The sequence below is a fragment of the Zea mays genome, chromosome 10 (assembly GCF_902167145.1).
Source record: "Zea mays cultivar B73 chromosome 10, Zm-B73-REFERENCE-NAM-5.0, whole genome shotgun sequence".
Lineage (NCBI taxonomy): Eukaryota > Viridiplantae > Streptophyta > Magnoliopsida > Poales > Poaceae > Zea > Zea mays.
In genome coordinates, this window is record NC_050105.1 from 811549 (window position 1) to 834649 (window position 23101).

Consider the following 23101-nt stretch of genomic DNA (forward strand, 5'->3'; position numbering starts at 1 on the left):
GTGTCTTGATGGGCTTGGCATCCTTCATCCCAAACTTGCTTAGAATATCTTGAGTATACTTCGTTTGGCTTAGGAAGGTGCCCTCCTGGAGTTGTTTCACTTGAAATCCTAAGAAGTACTTCAACTCCCCCATCATAGACATCTCGAACTTTTGTGTCATGATCCTACTAAATTCTTCACATGTAGATTCGTTAGTAGACCCAAATATAATATCATCAACGTAAATTTGGCATACGAACAAATCATTGTCAAGAGTTTTAGTGAAAAAAGTAGGATCGGCCTTGCCGACTTTGAAGCCATTTGTAATAAGGAAATCTCTAAGGCATTCATACCATGCTCTTGGGGCTTGCTTGAGCCCATAAAGCGCCTTAGAGAGCCTATAGACATGGTTAGGATACTCACTGTCTTCAAAGCCGGGAGGTTGCTCAACATAGACCTCCTCTTTGATTGGTCCATTGAGGAAGGCACTCTTCACGTCCATTTGATAAAGCTTGAAGCCATGGTAAGTAGCATAGGCCAATAATATACGAATTGACTCAAGCCTAGCTACGGGTGCATAGGTTTCACCAAAATCCAAACCTTCGACTTGTGAATACCCCTTGGCCACGAGTCGAGCTTTGTTCCTTGTCACCACACCATGCTCGTCTTGTTTGTTGCGGAAGACCCATTTGGTTCCTACAACATTTTGGTTAGGACGTGGAACTAAATGCCATACCTCATTCCTAGTGAAGTTGTTGAGCTCCTCTTGCATCGCCACCACCCAATCCGAATCTTGAAGTGCTTCCTCTACCCTGTGTGGCTCAATAGAGGAAACAAACGAGTAATGTTCACAAAAATGTGCAACACGAGATCTAGTGGTTACCCCCTTATGAATGTCGCCGAGGATGGTGTCGACGGGGTGATCTCGTTGGATTGCTTGGTGGACTCTTGGGTGTGGCGGCCTTTGTTCCTCTTCCTCCTTGTCTTCCTCATTTGCATCTCCCCCTTGATCATTGCCATCATCTTGAGGTGACTCAATTGCTTGATCTTCTACTTCATCAACTTGAGCTTCATCCTCATTTTGAGTTGGTGGAGATGCTTGCGTGGAGGAGGAAGGTTGATCTTGTGCTTTTGGCGGATTCCTTAGGACACACATCCCCAATGGACATGTTCCTTAGCGCGATGCATGGAGCCTCTTCATCACCTATCTCATCAAGATCAACTTGCTCTACTTGAGAGCCGTTAGTTTCATCAAACACAACGTCACATGAGACTTCAACTAGTCCAGTGGACTTGTTAAAGACCCTATATGCCCTTGTGTTTGAGTCATAACCAAGTAAAAAGCCTTCTACAGTTTTAGGAGCAAATTTAGATTTTCTACCTCTTTTAATAAGAATAAAGCATTTGCTACCAAAAACTCTAAAATATGAAATGTTGGGCTTTTTACCGGTTAGGAGTTCATAGGATGTCTTCTTGAGGATTCGGTGTAGATACAACCGGTTGATGGCGTAGCAAGCGGTGTTGACCGCCTCGGCCCAAAACCGATCCGAAGTCTTGTACTCATCAAGCATGGTTCTTGCCATGTCCAATAGAGTTTGATTCTTCCTCTCCACTACACCATTTTGTTGTGGCATGTAGGGAGAAGATAACTCATGCTTGATGCCCTCCTCCTCAAGAAAGCCTTCGATTTGAGAGTTTTTGAACTCCGTCCCGTTGTCGCTTCTTATTTTCTTAATCCTTAAGCCGAACTCATTTTGAGCCCTTCTCAAGAATCCCTTTAAGGTCTCTTGGGTTTGAGATTTTTCCTGTAAAAAGAATACCCAAGTGAAGCGAGAATAATCATCCACTATTACAAGACAATACTTACTCCCGCCGATGCTTATGTAAGCAATCGGGCCGAATAGATCCATGTGTAGGAGCTCCAGTGGCCTGTCGGTTGTCATGATGTTCTTGTGTGGATGATGGGCTCCGACTTGCTTCCCTGCCTGGCATGCGCTACAAATCCTGTCTTTCTCAAAATGAACATTTGTTAATCCTAAATTGTGTTCTCCCTTTAGAAGCTTATGAAGATTCTTCATCCCAACATGGGCTAGTCGGCGATGCCAGAGCCAACCCATGTTAGTCTTAGCAATTAAGCATGTGTCGAGTTCAGCTCTATCAAAATCTACTAAGTATAGCTGACCCTCTAACACACCCTTAAATGCTATTGAATCATCACTTCTTCTAAAGACAGTGACACCTACATCAGTAAAGAGACAGTTGTAGCCCATTTTGCATAATTGGGATACGGAAAGCAAATTGTAGTCTAGTGAATCTACAAGAAAAACATTTGAGATAGAATGGTCAGGAGATATAGCAATTTTACCAAGACCTTTGACCAAACCTTGATTTCCATCCCCGAATGTGATCGCTCTTTGGGGATCTTGGTTTTTATCATATGAGGAGAACATCTTTTTCTCCCCTGTCATGTGGTTTGTGCACCCGCTGTCGAGTATCCAACTTGAGCCCCCGGATGCATAAACCTACAAAACAATTTTAGTTCTTGACTTTAGGTACCCAAACGGTTTTGGGTCCTTTGGCATTAGAAACAAGAACTTTGGGTACCCAAACACAAGTCTTGGAGTCCTTGTGTTTGCCCCCAACAAACTTGGCAACTACTTTGCCGGATTTGTTAGTCAAAACATAAGATGCATCAAAAGTTTTAAAAGAAATGCTATGATCATTTGATGCAATAGGAGTTTTCTTTCTAGGCAACTTGGCATGGGTTGGTTGCCTAGAGCTAGATGTCTCACCCTTATACATAAAAGCATGGTTAGGGCCAGAGTGAGACTTCCTAGAATGAGTTCTCCTAATTTTGCTCTCGGGATAACCGGCAGGGTACAAAATGTAACCCTCGTTATCCTGAGGCATGGGAGCCTTGCCCTTAACAAAGTTAGACAAGTTCTTAGGAGGGGCATTAAGTTTGACCTTGTCTCCCCTTTGGAAGCCAATGCCATCCTTGATGCCAGGGCGTCTCCCATTATAGAGCATACTTCTAGCAAATTTAAATTTTTCATTTTCTAAGTTATGCTCGGCAATTTTAGCATCTAATAATGCTATATGATCATTTTGTTGTTTAATTAAAGTCATGTGATCATGAATAGCATTAACATCAATATCTCTACATCTAGTACAAATAGAAACATGCTCAACATTAGATATAGAGGGTTTGCATGATTTTAATTCAACAACCTTAGCATGTAATATATCATTCTCACTTCGAAGGTTGGAAATAGTAACATTGCAAATATCAAAATCCTTAGCCTTAGCAATTAAATTTTCATTTTCTACTCTAAGGCTAGCAAGAGAAATGTTCAATTTTTCAATCCTAGCAAGCAAATCATCATTATTATCTCTAGGATTGGGAATTGAAACACTACAAACATGTGAATCAACCTTAGCATTTAAACTAGCATTTTCATTCCTAAGGTTGTCAATCATCTCACGGCAAGTGCTTAGCTCACTAGATAATTTTTGACATTTTTCTACTTCTAGAGCATAAGCATTTTTAACTTTAACGTGTTTTTTATTTTCCTTGATTAGGAAGTCCTCTTGGGAGTCCAAGAGATCATCCTTCTCATGGATGGCACTAATCAGTTCATTTAATTTTTCCTTTTGTTCCATGTTAAGGTTAGCAAAAAGGGTACGCAAATTATCTTCCTCATCACTAGCATTATCCTCATCACTAGAGGTTTCATATTTAGTGGAGGATCTTGATTTTACCTTCTTTTTGCCGTCCTTTGCCATGAGGCATTTGTGGCCGACGTTGGGGAAGAGGAGTCCCTTGGTGACGGCGATGTTGGCGGCGTCCTCGTCGTTGGAGGAGTCGCTAGAGCTTTCGTCGGAATCCCACTCCCGACAAACATGGGCATCGCCGTCCCTTTTCTTGTAGTACTTCTTCTTTTCTCTCCTCTTGCCCTTCTTGTCGTTATCCCTATCACTGTCACTTGATAATGGACATTTAGCAATAAAGTGACCGGGCTTACCACACTTGTAGCAAACCTTCTTGGAGCGGGACTTGTAGTCTTTCCCTCTCCTTTGCTTGAGGATTTGGCGGAAGCTCTTGATGACGAGCGCCATTTCCTCATTATCGAGCTTGGAGGTGTCTATTGGTTGTCGACTTGGTGTAGATTCCTCCTTCTTTTCCTCCGTCGCCTTGAATGCGACGGGTTGAGCTTCGGATGTGGAGGGATCATCAAGCTCGTTGATCTTCCTCGAGCCTTCGATCATGCACTCAAAACTTACAAAATTCCCGATAACTTCCTCGGGGGTCATTTTAGTATATCTAGGATTACCACGAATTAATTGAACTTGAGTGGGGTTAAGGAAAATGAGAGATCTTAGAATAACCTTAACCATTTCGTGGTCGTCCCACTTCTTGCTCCCGAGGTTGCGCACTTGGTTCACCAAGGTCTTGAGCCGGTTGTACATGTGTTGTGGCTCTTCCCCTTTGCGAAGCCGGAACCGACCGAGCTCCCCCTCGATCGTTTCCCGCTTGGTGATCTTTGTGAGCTCATCTCCCTCGTGCGCGGTTTTGAGCACATCCCAAACCTCCTTGGCGCTTTTCAACCCTTGAACTTTGTTATACTCCTCTCTACTTAAAGAGGCGAGGAGTATTGTTGTTGCTTGAGAGTTGAAGTGCTCGATTTGGGCCACCTCATCCTCATCATAGTCTTCATCCCCTACGGACGGTATCTGTGCACCAAACTCAACAACATCCCATATACTTTTGTGGAGCGAGGTTAGATGAAATCGCATTAGATCACTCCACCTAGCATAATCTTCACCATCAAAAGTTGGTGGTTTGCCTAATGGGACGGAAAGTAAAGGTGTATATTTAGAAATGCGAGGGTAGCGTAGGGGGATCTTACTATACTTCTTGCGCTCTTGGCGCTTAGAAGTGACGGATGCCGCGTCGGAGCCGGAGGTAGATGTTGATGAAGTGTCGGTCTCGTAATAGACCACTTTCCTCATCCTCTTGTGCTTGTCCCCACTCCGATGCGGCTTGTGAGAGGAAGATCTCTCCTTCTTCTATTTGTGGTGAGAAGAAGATTTCTTCTCCTTCCCTTTGTTGGAGGAGCTCTTCTTCTTCTCCTTCCTCTTGGTGCGGGACTCTTCCGATGAAGTGCTCCCGTGGCTTGTAGTGGGCTTTTCGCCGGTCTCCATCTCCTTCTTGGCGTGATCTCCCGACATCACTTCGAGCGGTTAGGCTCTAATGAAGCACCAGGCTCTGATACTAATTGATAGTCGCCTAGAGGGGGGGTGAATAGGGCGAAACTGAAATTTACAAATATAAACACAACTACAAGTCGGGTTAGCGTTAGAAATATAAACGAGTCCGCGAGAGAGGGTGCAAAACAAATCGCAAGCAAATGAAGAGTGTGACACGCGGATTTGTTTTACCGAGGTTTGGTTCTCGCAAACCTACTCCCCGTTGAGGAGGCCACAAAGGCCGGGTCTCTTTCAACCCTTCCCTCTCTCAAACGATCCCTCGGACCGAGTGAGCTTCTCTTCTCAAATCAAAGCTGGGAACAAAACTTCCCCGCAAGGGCCACCACATAATTGGTGCCTCTTGCCTTGATTACAATGGAGTTTTGATCACAAGAACAAGTGAGAAAGAAAAGAAGCAATCCAAGCGCAAGAGCTCAAAAGAACACGGCAAATCTCTCTCGCTAATCACTAAAGCCTTGTGTGGAATTGGAGAGGATTTGATCTCTTTGGTGTGTCTAGAATTGAATGCCTAGCTCTTGTAAGAGGTTGAGAAGTGGAAAACTTGGATGCAATGAATGGTGGGGTGGTTGGGGTATTTATAGCCCCAACCACCAACTTGACCGTTGGTGGAGGCTGTCTGCTCGATGGCGCACCGGACATGTCCGGTGCCCCCGCCATGTCATCAGTGCCGTTGGAATCTGACCGTTGGAGTTCTGACTTCTGGGCCCGCCTTGATGTCCGGTGGCGCACCGGACATGCACTGTTCACTGTCCGGTGCGCCAGTATGGGCGACTCTGACTCCTGCGCGCACTGGCGCGCATTGAATGCCGTCGCAGGTAACCGTTGGCGCGAAGTAGCCGTTGCTCCGAGGATGCACCGGACAGTCCGGTGCACACCGGACATGTCCGGTGAATTATAGCGGAGCAGCCTTCGTGAATTTCCCGAGACTGGCGAGTTCTTGAGCCGCGCCTCTGTGGAGCACCGGACACTGTCCGGTGTACACCGGACAGTCCGGTGAATTATAGCGCGCTGGCTCTGGATTTTCCCGAAGGTGAAGAGTTGGAGTGAGAGTCCTCTGGTGCACCGGACACTGTCCGGTGGCACACCGGACAGTCCGGTGCGCCAGACCAGAGGAGCCTTCGGTTGCCTCTTTGCCCTTTGTTTGAACTCAACACTTGGTCTTTTTATTGGCTATGTGTGAACCTTTAACACCTGTATAACTTATACACTGGAACAAACTAGTTAGTCCAAAGATTTGTGTTGGGCAATTCAACCACCAAAATTATATAGGAACTAGGTGTAAGCCTAATTCCCTTTCACAAACCAAATGGGACCTTAACATATTCAACCAGGTTCTGAGTGGACAGAACAAAGCCATAATATTAGGCCATGTTTGGTTTCTTTAGTCTAGGGACTAAAGTTTAGTTAGGAGACTAAAGTTTATTCCCTAACATGTTTGGTTCTAGGGGCTAAAAATAGTAAGAATATACTAAATGACTCATAAGAAGACTAAAATGGTCTTTAACATTCTCCTGCTATTAGTACAATTGAACTAAATGAGGGGTAAATATGAATTTAATATGGTTTAGTCCCTTTTAGCACATATGTGAAGAACTAAAGACTAAATCATTTTAGTCCTAGTGTTTGACAAAAAAGAGACTAAATAGTACTAAAAACTAGAGACTAATTTTTAGTCCCTCTAACCAAACACCCTCTAAATCCTACAAGACAATTAACTTGCAGCCATTAGCTAATATGCTGTTGTTGGAACTTGCGCTCCGTGCAAGATGATCCAACGGGGGAGTGAAAGTTACGCGAACAAGGTTTTAGCTTAGGAAGGCGATTGCTCTGTCATCCAGCCTCTCAAGGGCACTGTGCGGGGTTATTTATAGGTGCCTGAGTGCCCAGCATCTTGAGTTAAGGACGTATGTGCCCTCAGGCGCCCAGATTATCCCCGGAATATTCCCATAAAGCAGGGTTACAGACTGTAATTACAGGGAAGCCTTTACAAATTAGGCCCGTAATGCGTAGCGGCCACGCAGGGCCTGTTACAATGGGCCGGATCACGCGTGGGCCTCCATGTTGGACGAGGCCGCGGGATGAGACGACCTCGTCATAGGCCTTCGTCCTGCGACGCGTGGGACAAAGGGTAAAGTCTGCCAGTCGTCTTGTCTCTGTTGGTGCAGCGAGACCGGCGAAGGCATCGAGCGAAGGGTGGCGTCTTCGCCTTCGCCCCAACAGCTGCCGAGATCTATAGATCAGCTAAACTTTTAGCCTCTTTCCGCAGTCTCCAACCTTCCGCCTCTCTCTTTTAGGCCTCCTTTGGTAAGGGCTTCTCCGACATCACCTTGAAAAAATCAACCAAAGGGGAGGTTCTTTGATGGGTTGATGGGTTCTTTCTAGAAAAGAAAGAGATCCTCTAAAAAACAACAGCAGCTGGTAGCCCGAAAAAGGAGCTTCTATCAACTCCTCCCATATTTTTCTATCAACTCGTCGACGCTACATCGTAAGAGAAGTTGCAGAAGAAAATATGTTTTCAACCAAACAGAGTGCTCTTTCTACTACTCTTCCTGAATATAAGGAGGGAGCTGTTTTTAGAGGAATTAGGGTGGAGCTCGTAGAGAAAGAGTCCTACCAAATGAGGCCTTAGGGAAGGAGGAAAAAACAAGAAGACTTCAATAAAATTATAGTAATTCAAGGGTGCCCTCATAATGAAAAATGTCCGGTTAGAACTAATCTCTCCTTTTAAAGATGAAAGCTAAAACAACTAGTTAAGGAAGAAAACAAAGAGGCAGTGAACAACAGCTACAATAGGACAATATGAATAGAAAAATGCTAGGTTTCACATGATGAGAAGTTGCCAATGTCCAATTCTGCACGTATAACTCAGCATTGGTTTGACTCGATCTAGAGGCGTGTCGCTGGTAGATGTGCTAACCCTCTCCTGGTCCCTAATTGTCTTTATTTTGGTGTGATATAGAAATCTATAAGTTTAGATCATATTTAATAAATATCTTATTTAAGCAATGTATACCTATATCATAACATATGGGAAACTAACTAATCCCTCTGAATGTGGGAATTTTATAGAAATGGAACATAAATGTAACAAAAATCATTTAAAAACACTGAAAAAACATATGATTCATTAAATAATCTTTTATTCTAAAAGAGGCCTTAAAATATTTAAATCTACTGTCTATCAAGACTTATTTAGACTTATCTACAATAATATAATATGATTTTTATATAAAAATGTCATGAACAGATTAGTTTAATTAAGGTAAAATTAGGGCGGATTGTAATTTGAAAGAGAGAGGAAGTACAGTTGCAATAACATTGGTGTGCAAAACACTGGAAATAAAAGAACTAAAGAAAAGCCAAAGCGCATTAAATCACCTTTTGTACATTTGTGCATGTTCACTTATTCACCTCTCATTATCCTCAGCGGCGCCGGAGGTTTAACGGTAACTACACACTCAACACGACCAGCGCGTGTCTTGTCGGCCGTCAATGGCGCTGGCGCGACGCACCCCTCCCTCTCTAGAGGCGCCATTCCAGGCTTCTCCTCCTCCAACGCGTCCTCGTCGCTGCCCCTCACGTGGTACAAGCTGCCATCCTCCACGTCGTATAGGTTGCCCGTCCTGACCTCCTGCGCCAGCGCGCACGGCGCGCAGAGCAGCCACTTGGCGTAGTCCGCCGCGGCTGGCCGGCCGCCGCACATGGACCGGTCGGCCGGCAGGCTGAAGCGCCTGCGCATCTGCGCGCGCCAGAAGCCCCCGTACGTGAGGCCCAGCACGGAGAGCAGCGCGCCCGTGGCGCCGACGAGGAACCCCAGCGTGGCGTCGTGGATGTTAAGCGCGGCGACCGCGAACACCAGCACGGGCGCGGCGCAGAGGAGTGCGAACGTGAAGACGTGCACGTACATATTGCCCATGCCCATGCGCTCCATGTTCCACCCGAACATGCAGAACGTGCACGTCAGGGACAGCGCCGCTACCGTCGGGTCGTCGGCGAGGTCGAACAGCCCGCCGGCCCACTCCGGCCTGGCGACCGCCACTCTGCCACCGGTGTACCGCGCCTCATCGGCGGCCATCACCGCGACGGCCTCGTCGTCTCCGGTGTCCGCCGCCGCCGCCGCCGGGAGCTGCACGATCCTTCTGCCGAGCGGTCCGTAGACCATGTAGAGCGCGGCGGCGACGGGGGCGGCGAGCCCGAACGCCATGCAGAAGTTGACGGCCCAGTCGGGGCGCGTGTCGCTGCTGAACGCCCAGAAGAGCGCGCAGTAGGCGTACTGCGCGAAGCACGTGGCGTGGAGCAGCAGCAGCACGACGGCGACGTGGAGGCGCTCCCGCCTCGTGCCGGCGGCGTTCTTGCAGTAGACGGCGCGGAGCTCGGCGGCGGCGGCGTCGTCGCGCCACCAGCGGAGCAGGAGCGCGAGGTGGTGGCAGAGCCGCGGGTGCTGGTACACGCACATGACGGTGAAGAGCGCGTTGAGCACCTGGTTGGCGACCTCCGTCCAGCGCCGCCGCCGGGCCGCGTCGGGCACGGCGGAGTCGAGCGCCCCCGTCATAAGCAGGAAGACGAACGCGACGCCCGCGGCGACGAAGGCCAGCCAGACGAGCAGCGCCGCGTTCGTGGGCCGCCTCGCCCAGGCCTTGCACCGGGCGCGCAGGGCGCGCCAGTCCACGCCGCGCACGAACGCCGCCGGCGCGCGGAGGGGGAAGAAGCGGGCGTAGGCTGCCGGCACGTAGCCGACGGTGGCGACGCGGCGGAGGAAGGCGTGTGGGGCGGTCACGGTGACGCCGAAGCGCTGCAGCCATAGGTCCTTGGAAGGCGCCGCCCTAAGGAAGTCCAGGAACCTCTCCTTCCTGGCCTTGCCATGGCGTTGGATTTGTTTGCTTGATGTCTCGTGTGACTCCATGGTTGCAGAGCTTCTCCTTGTCAGTCAGAGGAGAGCTGCGAGGGTGATCCCTCACGCTTCCTTGATCTGAAGCTACTAGTTGCAGGTGTTTAGCATATAGTATATATACACGTTGCTGCTTGATCTGATTTGGTTAAGAGAGATATTAACTGTAACGAAAGGGATTGCTAGTTTCTGGGAGAAGAGTGAAGTACGTCAAAATTGGCAGGTTGCTGCTAAAGCAGAAACTTGAACCTGGTCTTGTTGCTGGTGCTTGAAGCCGTCAGAAGATTTCAGCACCGGAAAGTCAAGACGGGCAGGCACAGTGAATGGACCAGTTCAATTCAGGTTCAGTAGATATGAAGCACCTGCATTGCTGATGAAGATACTGACTGGTTGATGCATCATATCATCAGTGGATCAACTTTGGCATGCTGTCAATATTCAGTTTGAGGCTGCACGGGACGGCCGTTCAGACTTGATTGAGGCTGGACAAAGGTACGTCCAAATATATGGGAGAAACCGAGAAAGACCATTCTGTCAGATACATCATTAGTGTGGATGCTATCTCGACTTGTTATGCAAAAAAAAAGTAATCAGGACATCCAAACAAAAAAGAAGGAAACATATAGTAGTAGGTGCTTTCAGCACACCATGTGAGACTTGAACTTCAGTATGCCGTTAATTCTGAAGATCTTCAGATTTTCGCTCTACTCTGTTCTTTAAGGAATTACCACGGATAGGTGCAGGAAAGAAAAAATCCAGGATCATCATGTGGCATGAGCATTTCTCTCTCTTAGGCTACTTGCCATTTCAACATTGTCGCGAGAAGTTCGGACAAAGGGATAGAAACCATTGATACATCAATTTAGCCTATATCTTTGTTTTTTCTTCAGAGAAACAATTCATATGCTTGCAGATCGTCGTACCATTGAAAAATCAGTTCCTGAAACACAAGGACATGCATTCACACTGACTAAGCCGAAAGAGACAGACAGAACAAGCTGTATAAGAATGAGTTTACTTTCAAAAATTGCATGGTGCTTCACTAGTTCCCTATACAAAACCTACACTGTGATCCTGTTTTCAGCAACAGAAGTGGAGAAATAGCATCTAGAACAACACATCCTTAATTCCACTGCTTCTCTACAGAATAATTCCCCTTGTGTACAAAAGAATGAGCAGAGACACCAGGGTGACCATATTGATCAGTCTCTTCACTTTCTCCACTCTCCAGCTCCCATCAGACGACGTACTACGATCAGCATCATCTTCCAGCATTTCTCGGTTCGACTCCAAAAAGGACACGTCCTCTTCCTCGCTCGCCGATGTCGAAATAGAAGAAGAAGAACCGCTCGTCTCCCCGTGACGAACAACACTGCACTTGTCTTCCACCTGCACAACCACGACCTGAACAGGTGGAGCCATGATGGTCGTTTCGTCATGAATGACAACCAGACGATGACCACTTGCCGCCGACTGCTGTGACACTGCAACCGTGTCCGCTGCACTAAAAACGTCACGATGCTTGGACACCGCGAGCCACCGCTTCCCGCTGTCGGCGTGGAGATCGTCGTGGTCAACGGTCTTCGAGTAGAAGACCTCGCCGTCGACGTGGTACATGCTCGCCGTGCGGACCTCCTGCGCCAGCGCGCAGGGCCAGCAGAAGAGCCACCGCGCGTAGTCCGTCAGCGACTTGGAGCCGCAGCACGCCGTGGTCCCTGGGAGCCCGAACCTCCTCCGCATCTGTATCCGCCAGTAGCCGCCGTACAGCAGGCCGCACGCGCAGAGTAGCACGCCGGCGCCGCCCACGGCGTCGCCGACGACGTGGCTGTGGATGTGCAGCGCCGAGACGCCCAGCACCCAGAGCGGCGCGAAGCACAGGAGCGCGAACGTGACGGCGTGCACGTACGCGTTGCCCAGGCCCAGCCTCTCCATGTTCCACCCGAAGACGCAGAACGTGCACGACAGGGAGAGGCACCCGGCCGCCGCGTCGCCGCCGCCGCAGTCGAGCATGCCGCCGGCCCAGTCCGGCTCCAGCACGACGTGCCCAGTGGGCGTGGGCTGCGCCTTTGTCGAGGCTGGAACGGAGCAGGAGGCGAGGTCGTGGCACCGGTCGCCTTTACCCAACGGGCTGCACACGGTGTACACCGCGGCGGCGACCGGCGCTAGGATGCCCAGCGCGAAGAAGCCGTCCTCGGCGAGCTCCGGGCGCGTGGTCCTGGTGTAGCCCCAGTAGAGGCCGCACAGCACGTACTGGCACAGCACGGTGAGGTGCAGCAGCGCGACGACGACGGCCACGTGCGCGCGGTCCCCGTGGCGCGGCGCGGCGGCGGCGCCCTCCTTGCAGTAGGCGGCGCGGAGCTCGGCGGCGTCGGCCGGGCGCCAGCGGCAGAGCAGGAAGAGGTGGTGGCAGAGGGCAGGGTGCTGGTACAGGCTCATGAGCGTGAAGAGCGCGTTGAGGACCTGGTTGTTGATCTCGATCCAGCGGTTCCTGTCGGCCGTCCCCTGGAACGCGCTGTCGAGCAGGCCGAGGAGGAGGAGCACGAGCATGCCGCCGGAGACGCCGACGCAGAGCAGCCACAGGAGCAGCGCCACGTTCATGGGGTTCTTGATCCACTCCTTGCACGTCCGGCGGACGGAGGCCCAGTCCACGTGGCCGCGGTCGCTCGGCTTCCAGCGCCAGAAGGAGGGGAGCTCCTCCTCGACGCAGCAGTGCGGTCGCTGCTGCGGCTTGTCGTCGAGGAGGCGCTCGGTGAGTTGCGGCGTGGGCGTCCGGGGTCCGTAGCCGAGGAGGCGCACGGTGCCGCCATGGCCTCTGGTGGCTGGACTTGGAGCATCGTCGCTGCCGGCCACAGCCATATCGCGAGCGCGACGGGCACGGCAGGTTCCTTTTTCTTGGCCTTTTGTAGAGGGCCTGCGTTGATGAGACACGAGAGGGGGACGGTGAATCCGTGTGTCAGAGTTGACCCAGCAGCGCTGGCCATGGTCAATCTTGGGTTCTGCGAGTACTACTCGTCTGCAGGTAGAAGAAGCGCCTGCCATTCGGGACTTGGCATATAATTAATTTCCTGATATTTCATCTGTTTGGTGAAGAAAAAATAATTGGCTTGCTGCCACTTGACTTGAGTATACACGTTCTTTGCAGGATCTGATGCTATCGTTACAAAATGGTGTTTTCTTGTCCGAGCGAGCCCTAATCCAAAAACTATTTTGACCACTAATATTACTTTTTTGACAGAGGGAATAACCCCCTATTTCATTACGAAATAGAAAGAGACATATGTTCTTACAATACCACATAAGCATCCAGAAATGAAAAGCTGATAAAGCACAGAACTATCAGCAACTAAGGACCATACTCTGACCGCACCAGACTACTAATAGCACACATATAGAATCACAAAGCTGGCCAAAATCAAAGTTCACACAGATCAAAACAGATCATCGAGCAACCTTCTATCCCAGAGTTTTTCCTGTAGCTTAGCGCTACCGGGAAGAGGAAGTAGAACGACCGCAGAGTTGTTGAACCAAAATAGCCAGATAACAAAACAGATTTCTTTCATCGGATTCGTCTGTCAACTGACCTCCAATTACGAGCCTTGCTGTAGATCTCACACGCCATCTTTTTGATTTTGAGACTTCCGAGCTCCACCAGTTTTCTTGCCTTCTTTTTTTGACGAATAGCCCAAGTTTCAAGCCAATAACAACAAGAGAAAATCACATTAGTCGGATCATCAATGCGGTCAGTCCCAAAGCAACAATTATTGCGACAACGCCAGATCGCCCAAATGACAGCTCCACAGCCGAACATTACCAGATTTTTTTCAGTCTTATTAAAACTGTTAATCCAAGTACCAAACAAATCATCCACATTCTCAGGAGTAGAAACTAATCCAAGAGCTGAGTAAACTATTCTCCAAGTAAATCTAGCAACCGGACATTGGAAAAACAAATGGTCTATGGATTCTGAAAATCCACAAAAGATACAATCCAGATTACCCTTCCAATTTTTCTTGAACAAATTGTCTTTAGTTAAAATCTTTTTGTGCATAACAAGCCACAAAAAAGCTTTAATCTTATATGGAAGTCTAGTTTTCCACAGGAAACTAGGAGACAAAGGAGTCTGAGAGCACTTGATTCTTTTGTAAAAAGAGTTAACAGAAAAACCTTTGCCACCCAGAAGCCAAACAGTTTTATCTTCTTCCTCAGAAATATTAATATTATTACATTGTGTAATAAGATTGTTATACTCAACTTCCAAAGCACCATAAATCCTTCTTCTGAAATTCACAGCTCTAAACTCAGAAGAAAAAGCTTTTTTACCGTGATATCTTTATCATAAGCAATATCATACATATTAGCATATTTAGAAGACAAAGGCTCTACATCACACCAAATATTGTGCCAGAAGCTGGTATTACTGCCATCACCTACGTTTTTTTACAATACTTGTAAAAATTATCCCTAGTATCCAGAACACCTTTCCAAAAGTGAGAATCACTTTGTCTTTTTTTCAGAGAAATAATAGGCCTACCTTTGACATATTTATGTCTGATAATAGTCTGCCACAACCCATTCGTGTTTTCCAACTTCCAAAGCCACTTAGCTAAAAGCGCCTCATTCATCTTATGAAGATCCAAGACCCCAAGACCACCCTGACCTCTCGGAGAACACACCATATTCCAGTCAGCAAGGTGATATTTCCTTTTTGTATGACCACCTTGCCAGAGAAGTCTTTTTCTAAAGAGGTCAATTTTCTTCACAATGAACTTGGGAGCTTTATACATCGAGAGCATGTATAAAGGGACATTGGTAAGGCTGCTATTAATCAAAACTAACCGACCACCCAAACTAAGGAATTTTCCTTGCCAAGCCCCCATTTTTTTTCAACTTTCTCAACTGTGGGTAACCACAAAGACTTGCAAAGTTTCTTATCGTCAATCGGAACTCCCAAATATTTCATTGGAAGATAATTAGAAGGGCAAGTAAAAATATCAGCATACCAAAATTCCTTATCAACAGCTTCACCTAAACAGAAAATTTCACTTTTGTGAAAATTGATTTTGAGACCAGACATCTGTTCAAATAAACAGAGAATGAACTTAAGATTTCTGGCTCCCTCCAGATCATCATTGTCGGGGACCATAATTAGGGGTACCCTCAAGACTCCTAATTCTCAGCTGGTAACCCCCATCAGCATAAAGCTGCTAAGGCCTGATGGGTGCGATTAAGTCAGGGATCAATCCATTTGAGCGACTCGATCACGCCTCGCCCGAGCCTAGCCTCGGACAAGGGCAGCCGACCCCGGAGGATTTCTGTCTCGCCCGAGGCCCCCCTCCAACGGCGAACATATTTCCGGCTCGCCCGAGGCCCTGCCTTCGCTAAGAAGCAACCCTGACTAAATCGCCGCACCGACCGACCAAATCGCAGAAGCATTTAATGCAAAGGTGGCCTGACACCTTTATCCTGACGCGCGCCCCCCGGTAGAGCCGAAGTGACCGCCGTCACTTCGCCGCTCCACTGACCGGCCTGACAGAAGGACAGTGCCGCCTGCGCCACCCCGACTGCGGTGCCACTTGACAGAGTGAGGCTGACAGGCAGTCAGGCCCTGCCGAAGGCACCATAGGAAGCTCCGCTTCGCCCGACCCAGGGCTCGGACTCGGGCTAAGTCCCGGAAGACGGCGAACTCTGCTCCGCCCGACCCAGGGCTCGGACTCGGGCTAAGTCCCGGAAGACGGCGAACTCCGCTCCGCCCGACCCAGGGCTCGGACTCGGGCTAAGTCCCGGAAGACGGCGAATTCCGCTCCGCCCGACCCAGGGCTCGGACTCGGGCTAAGTCCCGGAAGACGGCGAACTCCGCTCCGCCCGACCCAGGGCTCGGACTCGGGCTAAGTCCCAGAAGACGGCGAACTACGCTCCGCCCGACCTAGGGCTCGGACTCGGGCTAAGTCCCGGAAGACGACGAACTCCGCTTCGCCCGACCCTAGGGCTCGGACTCCGCCCTGGCCTCAGCCGACGACCTCCGCCTTGCCCGACCCAGGGGCTCGGACTCGGCCTCGGCCACGGAAGACAGACTCGACCTCGGCTTCGGAGGAGCCTCCACATCGCCCAACCTAGGGCGCAGGCCAGCCACGTCAATAGGAGGCGCCATCATCACCCTACCCCGAGCTGACTCGGGCCGCAGGAAACAAGACCGGCGTCCCATCTGGCTAGCTCCGCCAGATAGGCAATGATGGCGCCCCGCGTACTCTGTGACGACGGCGGCTCTCAGCCCCCTTACGGAAGCAAGAGGACGTCAGCAAGGACCCAACCGCTCCGACAGCTGTCCCTCCGCCAGGCTCCATCGCTCCTCCGACGGCCACGACATCACACCAGCTGGGTGCCAAAATCTCTCCGGCTACCACAACGGCAATGTACTTAGGGCGCTAGCTCTCCTCCGCTAGACACGTAGCACTCTGCTACACCCCCCATTGTACACCTGGATCCTCTCCTCACGCCTATAAAAGGAAGGACCAGGGCCCTCTTAGAGAGGGTTGGCCGCGCGGGGACGAGGACGAGACAGGCGCTCGCCTGGAGCCGCTCGCTCCCTCTCCCGCGTGGACGCTTGTAACCCCCTACTGCAAGCGCACCCGACCTGGGCGCGGGACGAACACGAAGGCCGCGGGATTCCCACCTCTCTCACGTCGGTCTCCGGCCGCCTCGCTCTCCCCCCTTCGCGCTCGCCCTCGCGCTCGGCCCATCTGGGCTGGGGCACGCGGCGACACTCACTCGTCGGCCCAGGGACCCCCGGTCTCAAAACGCCGACAGTTGGCGCGCCAAGTAGGGGCCTGCTGCGTGTTGACGAACAGCTTCCCGTCAAGCTCCAGATGGGCAGTCTCCAGCAACCTCTCCAACCCGGGACGGTGCTCCATTTCGGGAGTCTTGAGTTCATGTCCTTCGACGACAGCTACGACATGATACTCCTTCCACCGCCGCGCGACAACAACAATGGCGGCCGACAGCCCGCCCGTCGGCGGCGGAATCGACGACGTCTTCCCCGCGTGGTGGAAGAACAACCTTCGAGCTCATCCCGCCCTCTTCCCCGCCGACGGAGGGGAAGGCAGGGCAGCCAAGGCCAAGCAGGAGGCAGCGCCTCGTCGGCTGTCGAGCAAGTCGACGGCGCCGGCACCCCAACGGGGGGCGCACCGGGTATCGACTTCGTGCTTGAGACGAAGACGAGCGCCGTCTCCCCGCGACGCGCCAATCCCGAGCAAGCGGACGACGCCAGCGCGCTTGCGCAAAGCTTGCTGGACGTCGCCCTCGTACCTGAGACGACGGTGCAGTCAGTCCCCGACGTGACTTTATCGCCGCTCGTCGACCAAGAGGTACCGACTGATTCCCATCCCACGTCATTTGGATTCAGCCTCAACCCGCCTAGCGACCTCGCTTTGGCGGGCGCTCTCGTAGAGGCGAGTCCAAACCCTCTGGGGTTTCGCATGCGGTCGCCTTGGGACCGGCTGACGGACGTCTCGACCTACGGGCCCTCTGGGTCCGAGGAAGACGACGAGCCCAGCGTCTGTTGGGATTTCTCTGGACTTGGCAACCCCAGTGCCATGCGGGACTTCATGACCGCATGTGACTACTGCCTCTCCGACTGTTCTGACGGTAGCCGCAGCCTCGGCGACGAGGACTGCGGCCCAAGCCGCGAATGTTTCCACGTCGATCTAGGGGGTCCCTCCGAAGGCAATCATCTCGGCATGCCGGAGGACGGTGATCTCCCTAGGCCGGTGCCCCGCGTTGACATCCCACGGGAGCTAGCTGTGGTCCCCGTTCAGGCGGGGGCCATGACCCACAGCTCGAGCAAATCCGCGGGGTGCAGGCCAGGCTCGATGAGGGAACAGGAGCGCTTGAGCCGATCCGCCGGGACGTCGGGCAGGCATGGGCGGGCCAACCCCCGGCCGGAGAAATACGTCATCTGCCCCAGGGCTTCCAGCACCGCGTCGCCGGCGACGTCAGGGTCAGGCCACCACCCGCATCTAGTGGGGTCGGCCAGAACCTGGCTGCAGCGGCGATGCTTCTCCGCGCGATGCCAGAGCCATCAACCACCGAGGGTCAGCGAATCCAGGGGGAGCTCAAGAATCTCCTGGAAGGCGCTGCGGTCTGACGGGCCAAGAGCTCTGCCTCCCGAAGGCAGGGGTACCCCTCGGAACCTCATGCCGCGACTTCCCGATTCATGCGGGAAGCCTCGGTCTACACCGGGCGCACGCGCAACACCGCGCCTGCGGCCCCGGGCCGCCTCGGCAACGAGCACCATCACCGCGACTGTCGGGCCCACCTCGACGAGAGGGTGCGCCGAGGCTACCACCCCAGGCGTGGGGGACGCTACGACAGTGGGGAGGATCGGAGTCCCTCGCCCGAGCCACCCGGTCCGCAGGCCTTCAGCCGGGCCATCCGACGGGCACCGTTCCCGACCCGGTTCCGACCCCCGACTACTATCACAAAGTACTCGGGGGAGACGAGACCGGAACTGTGGCTCGCGGGCTACCGCCTGGCCTGCCAACTGGGTGGAACGGACGACGACAACCTCATCATCCGCAACCTCCCCCTGTTCCTCTCCGACACCGCTCGCGCCTGGTTGGACCACCTGCCTCCGGGGCAGATCTCCAACTGGGACGACCTAGTCCAAGCTTTCGCCGGCAATTTCCAGGGCACGTACGTGCGCCCCGGGAATTCCTGGGACCTCTGAAGCTGCCGGCAGCAGCCGGGAGAGTCTCTCCGGGACTACATCCGGCGATTTTCGAAGCAGCGCACCGAGCTGCCCAACATCACCGACTCGGATGTCATCGGCGCGTTCCTCGCCGGCACCACCTGCCGCGACCTGGTGAGCAAGTTGGGTCGCAAGACCCCCACCAGGGCGAGCGAGCTGATGGACATCGCCACCAAGTTCGCCTCTGGCCAGGAGGCGGTCGAGGCTATCTTCCGAAAGGACAAGCAGCCCCAGGGCCGCCCATCGGAAGATGCTCCCGAGGCGTCAACTCAGCGCGACGCCAAGAAGAAAGGCAAGAAGAAGTCGCAAGCGAAACGCGACGCCGCCGACGCGGACCTTATCGCCGCCGCCGAGTACAAGAACCCTCGGAAACCCCCCGGAGGTGTCAACCTCTTCGACAAGATGCTCAAGGAGCCGTGCCCCTATCATCAGGGGCCCGTCAAGCACACCCTTGAGGAGTGCGTCATGCTTCGGCACCACTTCCACAGGGTCGGGCCACTCGCGGAGGGTGGCAGGGCCCGCGACGACGACAAGAAGGAAGATCACCGAGCAGGAGAGTTCCCCGAGGTTCGCGACTGCTTCATGATCTACGGTGGGCAAGCGGCGAATGCCTCGGCTCGGCACCGCAAGCAAGAGCGCCGGGAGGTCTGCTCGGTGAAGGTGGCGGCGCCAGTCTACCTGGACTGGTCCGACAAGCCCATCACCTTCGACCAAGCCGACCACCCGACCACGTGCTGAGCCCGGGGAAATACCCGCTCGTCGTCGACCCCGTCATCGGCGACGTCAGGCTCACCAAGGTCCTTATGGACGGAGGCAGCAGCCTCAACATCATCTACGCCGAGACCCTCAGGTTCCTGCGTGTTGATCTATCCTCCGCCCGAGCAGGCGCTGCATCCTTCCATGGGATCATTCTCGGGAAGCGCGTCCAGCCCCTCGGACAACTCGACCTTCCCGTCTGCTTCGGAACACCCTCCAACTTCCGAAGGGAGACCCTGACGTTCGAGGTGGTCGGGTTCCGAGGAACCTACCACGCGGTACTGGGAAGGCCATGCTACGCGAAGTTCATGGCCGTCCCCAACTACACCTACCTGAAGCTCAAGATGTCGGGCCCCAACGGGGTCATCACCGTCGGCCCCACGTACAAACACGCGTTCGAATGTGACATGGAGTGCGTGGAGTACGCCGAGGCCCTCATCGCTGACCTGGAAAGCCTCTCTAAGGAGGTGCCAGACGTGAAACGTCATGCCGACAACTTCGAGCCTGTGGAGACGGTTAAGGTCGTCCCCCTCGACCCCAGCGGCGACGCCTCCAAGCAGATCCGGATCGGCTCCGAGCTCGATCCTAAATAGGAAGCAGTGCTCGTCGACTTTCTCCGCGCAAACGCCGACGTCTTCGCGTGGAGTCCCTCGGACATGCCCGGCATACCGAGGGATGTCGCCGAGCACTCGCTGGATATCCGGGCCGGAGCCTGACCCGTCAAGCAGCCTCTACGCCGATTCGACGAGGAGAAGCGCAGAGCGATAGGCGAGGAGATCGACAAGCTAATGGCGGCAGGGTTCATCAAAGAGGTATTCCATCCCGAATGGCTTGCCAACCCCGTGCTTGTGAGAAAGAAAGGGGGGAAATGGCGGATGTGTGTAGACTACACTGGTCTCAACAAAGCATGTCCGAAGGTTCCCTACCCTCTGCCTCGCATCGATCAAATCGTGGATTCCACTGCTGGGTGCGAAACCCTGTCTTTCCTCGATGCCTACTCAGGGTATCATCAAATCAGGATGAAAGAGTCCGACCAGCTCGCGACTTCTTTCATCACGCCCTTCGGCATGTACTGCTATGTCACCATGCCGTTCGGCTTGAGGAATGCGGGCGCGACGTACCAGCGGTGCATGAACCATGTGTTCGGCGAACACATTGGCCGCACGGTCGAGGCCTACGTCGATGACATCGTAGTCAAGACGAGGAAAGCTTCCGACCTCCTTTCTGACCTTGAAGTGACATTCCGATGTCTCAAGGCGAAATGTGTCAAGCTCAATCCCGAGAAGTGTGTCTTCGGGGTGCCCCGAGGCATGCTCTTAGAGTTCATCGTATCCGAGCGGGGCATCGAAGCCAACCCGGAGAAGATCGCAGCCATCACTAGCATGGGGCCCATCAAGGACTTGAAAGGCGTACAGAGGGTCATGGGATGTCTCGCGGCTCTGAGCCGCTTCATCTCACGCCTCGGCGAAAGAGGTCTGCCTCTGTACCGCCTCTTAAGGAAGGCCGAGTGCTTCACTTGGACACCTGAGGCCGAGGAAGCTCTCGGGAACCTGAAGGCGCTCCTCACAAAGGCGCATATCTTGGTGCCTCCAGCTGCCGGAGAAGCCCTCTTGGTCTACGTCGCCGCGACCACTCAGGTGGTTAGCGCCGCGATTGTGGTCGAGAGGCAAGAAGAGGGGCATGCATTGCCCGTTCAGAGGCCAGTTTACTTCGTCAGTGAGGTACTGTCCGAAACCAAGATCCGCTACCCACAAGTTCAGAAGCTGCTGTATGCAGTGATCCTGACGCGGTGGAAGTTGCGACACTACTTCGAGTCTCATCCGGTAACTGTGGTGTCATCCTTCCCCCTGGGGGAGATCATCCAGTGCCGAGAGGCCTCGGGTAGGATTGCAAAGTGGGCGGTGGAAATCATGGGCGAGACAATCTCGTTCGCCCCTCGGAAGGCCATCAAGTCCCAGGTCTTGGCAGACTTCGTAGCCGAATGGGTCGACACCCAGCTACCGACGGCTCCGATCCAACCGGAGCTCTGGACCATGTTTTTCGATGGGTCGCTGATGAAGACGGGAGCCGGCGCGGGCCTACTCTTCATCTCGCCCCTCGGGAAACACCTACGCTATGTGCTACGCCTCCTGTGACAGAACCTCCCAAGTAATTAGGCCCACCTACAATTGTCCTTGTCTCACAGACATCAGACAACCCTGCAGGTGCCCCTGAACTACTTGACAAGTTCGGTATCTTTCCTTACCTTACCAGGAACGTTTCACCCGTCTTGCAGACATTACAGAACATCGGAGATATAGAAGTGCGGAAGCAATTACATAAACTTACATTTATTTAGAAAGTAAGATCAAGTTACTTATTACAGACCAGAGCTATAAACGAGTGCTGAGTACACATATCAAGGGAGGCAAAAACTCCTCCCAATAACTATAAAACAAAAAGATCCTATGTGGAGGACCAAGTCCTCCCGTATCTTCATTCTTGTTTTTCTTCATTAGATACCACCTTGGAGCAAAAGCAACAAAACTTTGTCGCTTCCTCACCTAAAAACAACAAAGGGATAAACCCTGAGTATGGAATTACTCAGCAAGTCTTACCCGACTAAGGAAAAGACTCTCAAGGGTATGCTGGATAATTAGGAGTCAAGGAAAGGCTTTAGCAAAAATTCAACTTATACCTTTGCAAAAACAGCTTACTAAAGTGAGTCCTTACTTTCAATCTTTTAACGCCATGTTAAGTATTAATAGACTCTATTTGCATCTAGTCTAATTTCACATCACATCAAGACAACATCATTTTTATCCATCGTGTTCACATCCTGACTTTAGGTTGCAGGGAAGTGACCAAGTCTTCATAACCGCGAAGGTACGGCGATCCGAATCGATTATACTCAGCTGAGGATCTCCAATCACACGACATATGTAGCACTTAACCCTTGCATATGTCAACCCGCCACCGGGGTTCTTAAGACCGGATCAGGTTCACGCAAACCGAGAGCACAGATACTCCACCGTCCAGCCTCTTGCCACGGAGGGTACACGCTACTCTCGCCACCGCTCCACGCCCATTTCGTGTTATCTTATTCCGGCCTTAGTCTGCCCGAGGCAAGGCTTACCCATGACGAGGCATGTGACCAGTTAAAGGGTCCTCGGTCAGCACGCCTACATACGCGTTAATCCTTAACCAACCTGGGTAGAACATCACCTGTTCCTACCCCAAGTTTCAATTTAAGTATTTCCACCCTTAGGAATGTGTCTGTTCCTTAGGATGAAAGAGCATCACGGGGAACTTTGCAGTAAGATCCCACTATTGCTCCAAATGAAAATATTCTTGCAGGTAGAAGCCATCCTCTCCATGGTTAAATTGAGGACAACTTCTATCCACAAGATCTAAGCAAGTCTAAGCATTTTTGTAAATCATGTTTTGATACTTCACAGAAGTATCTATAAAGGTATGGATGTCAA

The 23101-nt window shown here is 52.0% G+C and overlaps 2 protein-coding genes across 2 annotated transcripts; both read right to left on the reverse strand.

The window, feature by feature from the left end:
* Positions 1-8591: 8591 nt before the first annotated feature.
* On the reverse strand, positions 8592-10214 carry LOC100382355 (PLAC8 family protein). The gene has a single exon (NM_001175101.1). The coding sequence runs from the start codon at positions 10151-10153 to the stop codon at positions 8654-8656; it is 1500 nt and encodes a 499-aa protein (NP_001168572.1). The 5' UTR covers positions 10154-10214; the 3' UTR covers positions 8592-8653.
* A 924-nt stretch (positions 10215-11138) lies between these two features.
* LOC100273234 (PLAC8 family protein) lies at positions 11139-13003 on the reverse strand. Its single transcript, NM_001147676.1, has one exon. The coding sequence runs from the start codon at positions 12992-12994 to the stop codon at positions 11279-11281; it is 1716 nt and encodes a 571-aa protein (NP_001141148.1). The 5' UTR covers positions 12995-13003; the 3' UTR covers positions 11139-11278.
* Positions 13004-23101: the final 10098 nt, after the last annotated feature.

Excerpts from the sequence above, each read along its gene's own strand:
- LOC100382355 (NM_001175101.1), bottom strand. The coding sequence starts at position 10,153 with ATGGAGTCACACGAGACATCAAGCAAACAAATCCAACGCCATGGCAAG.
- LOC100273234 (NM_001147676.1), bottom strand. The coding sequence starts at position 12,994 with ATGGCTGTGGCCGGCAGCGACGATGCTCCAAGTCCAGCCACCAGAGGC.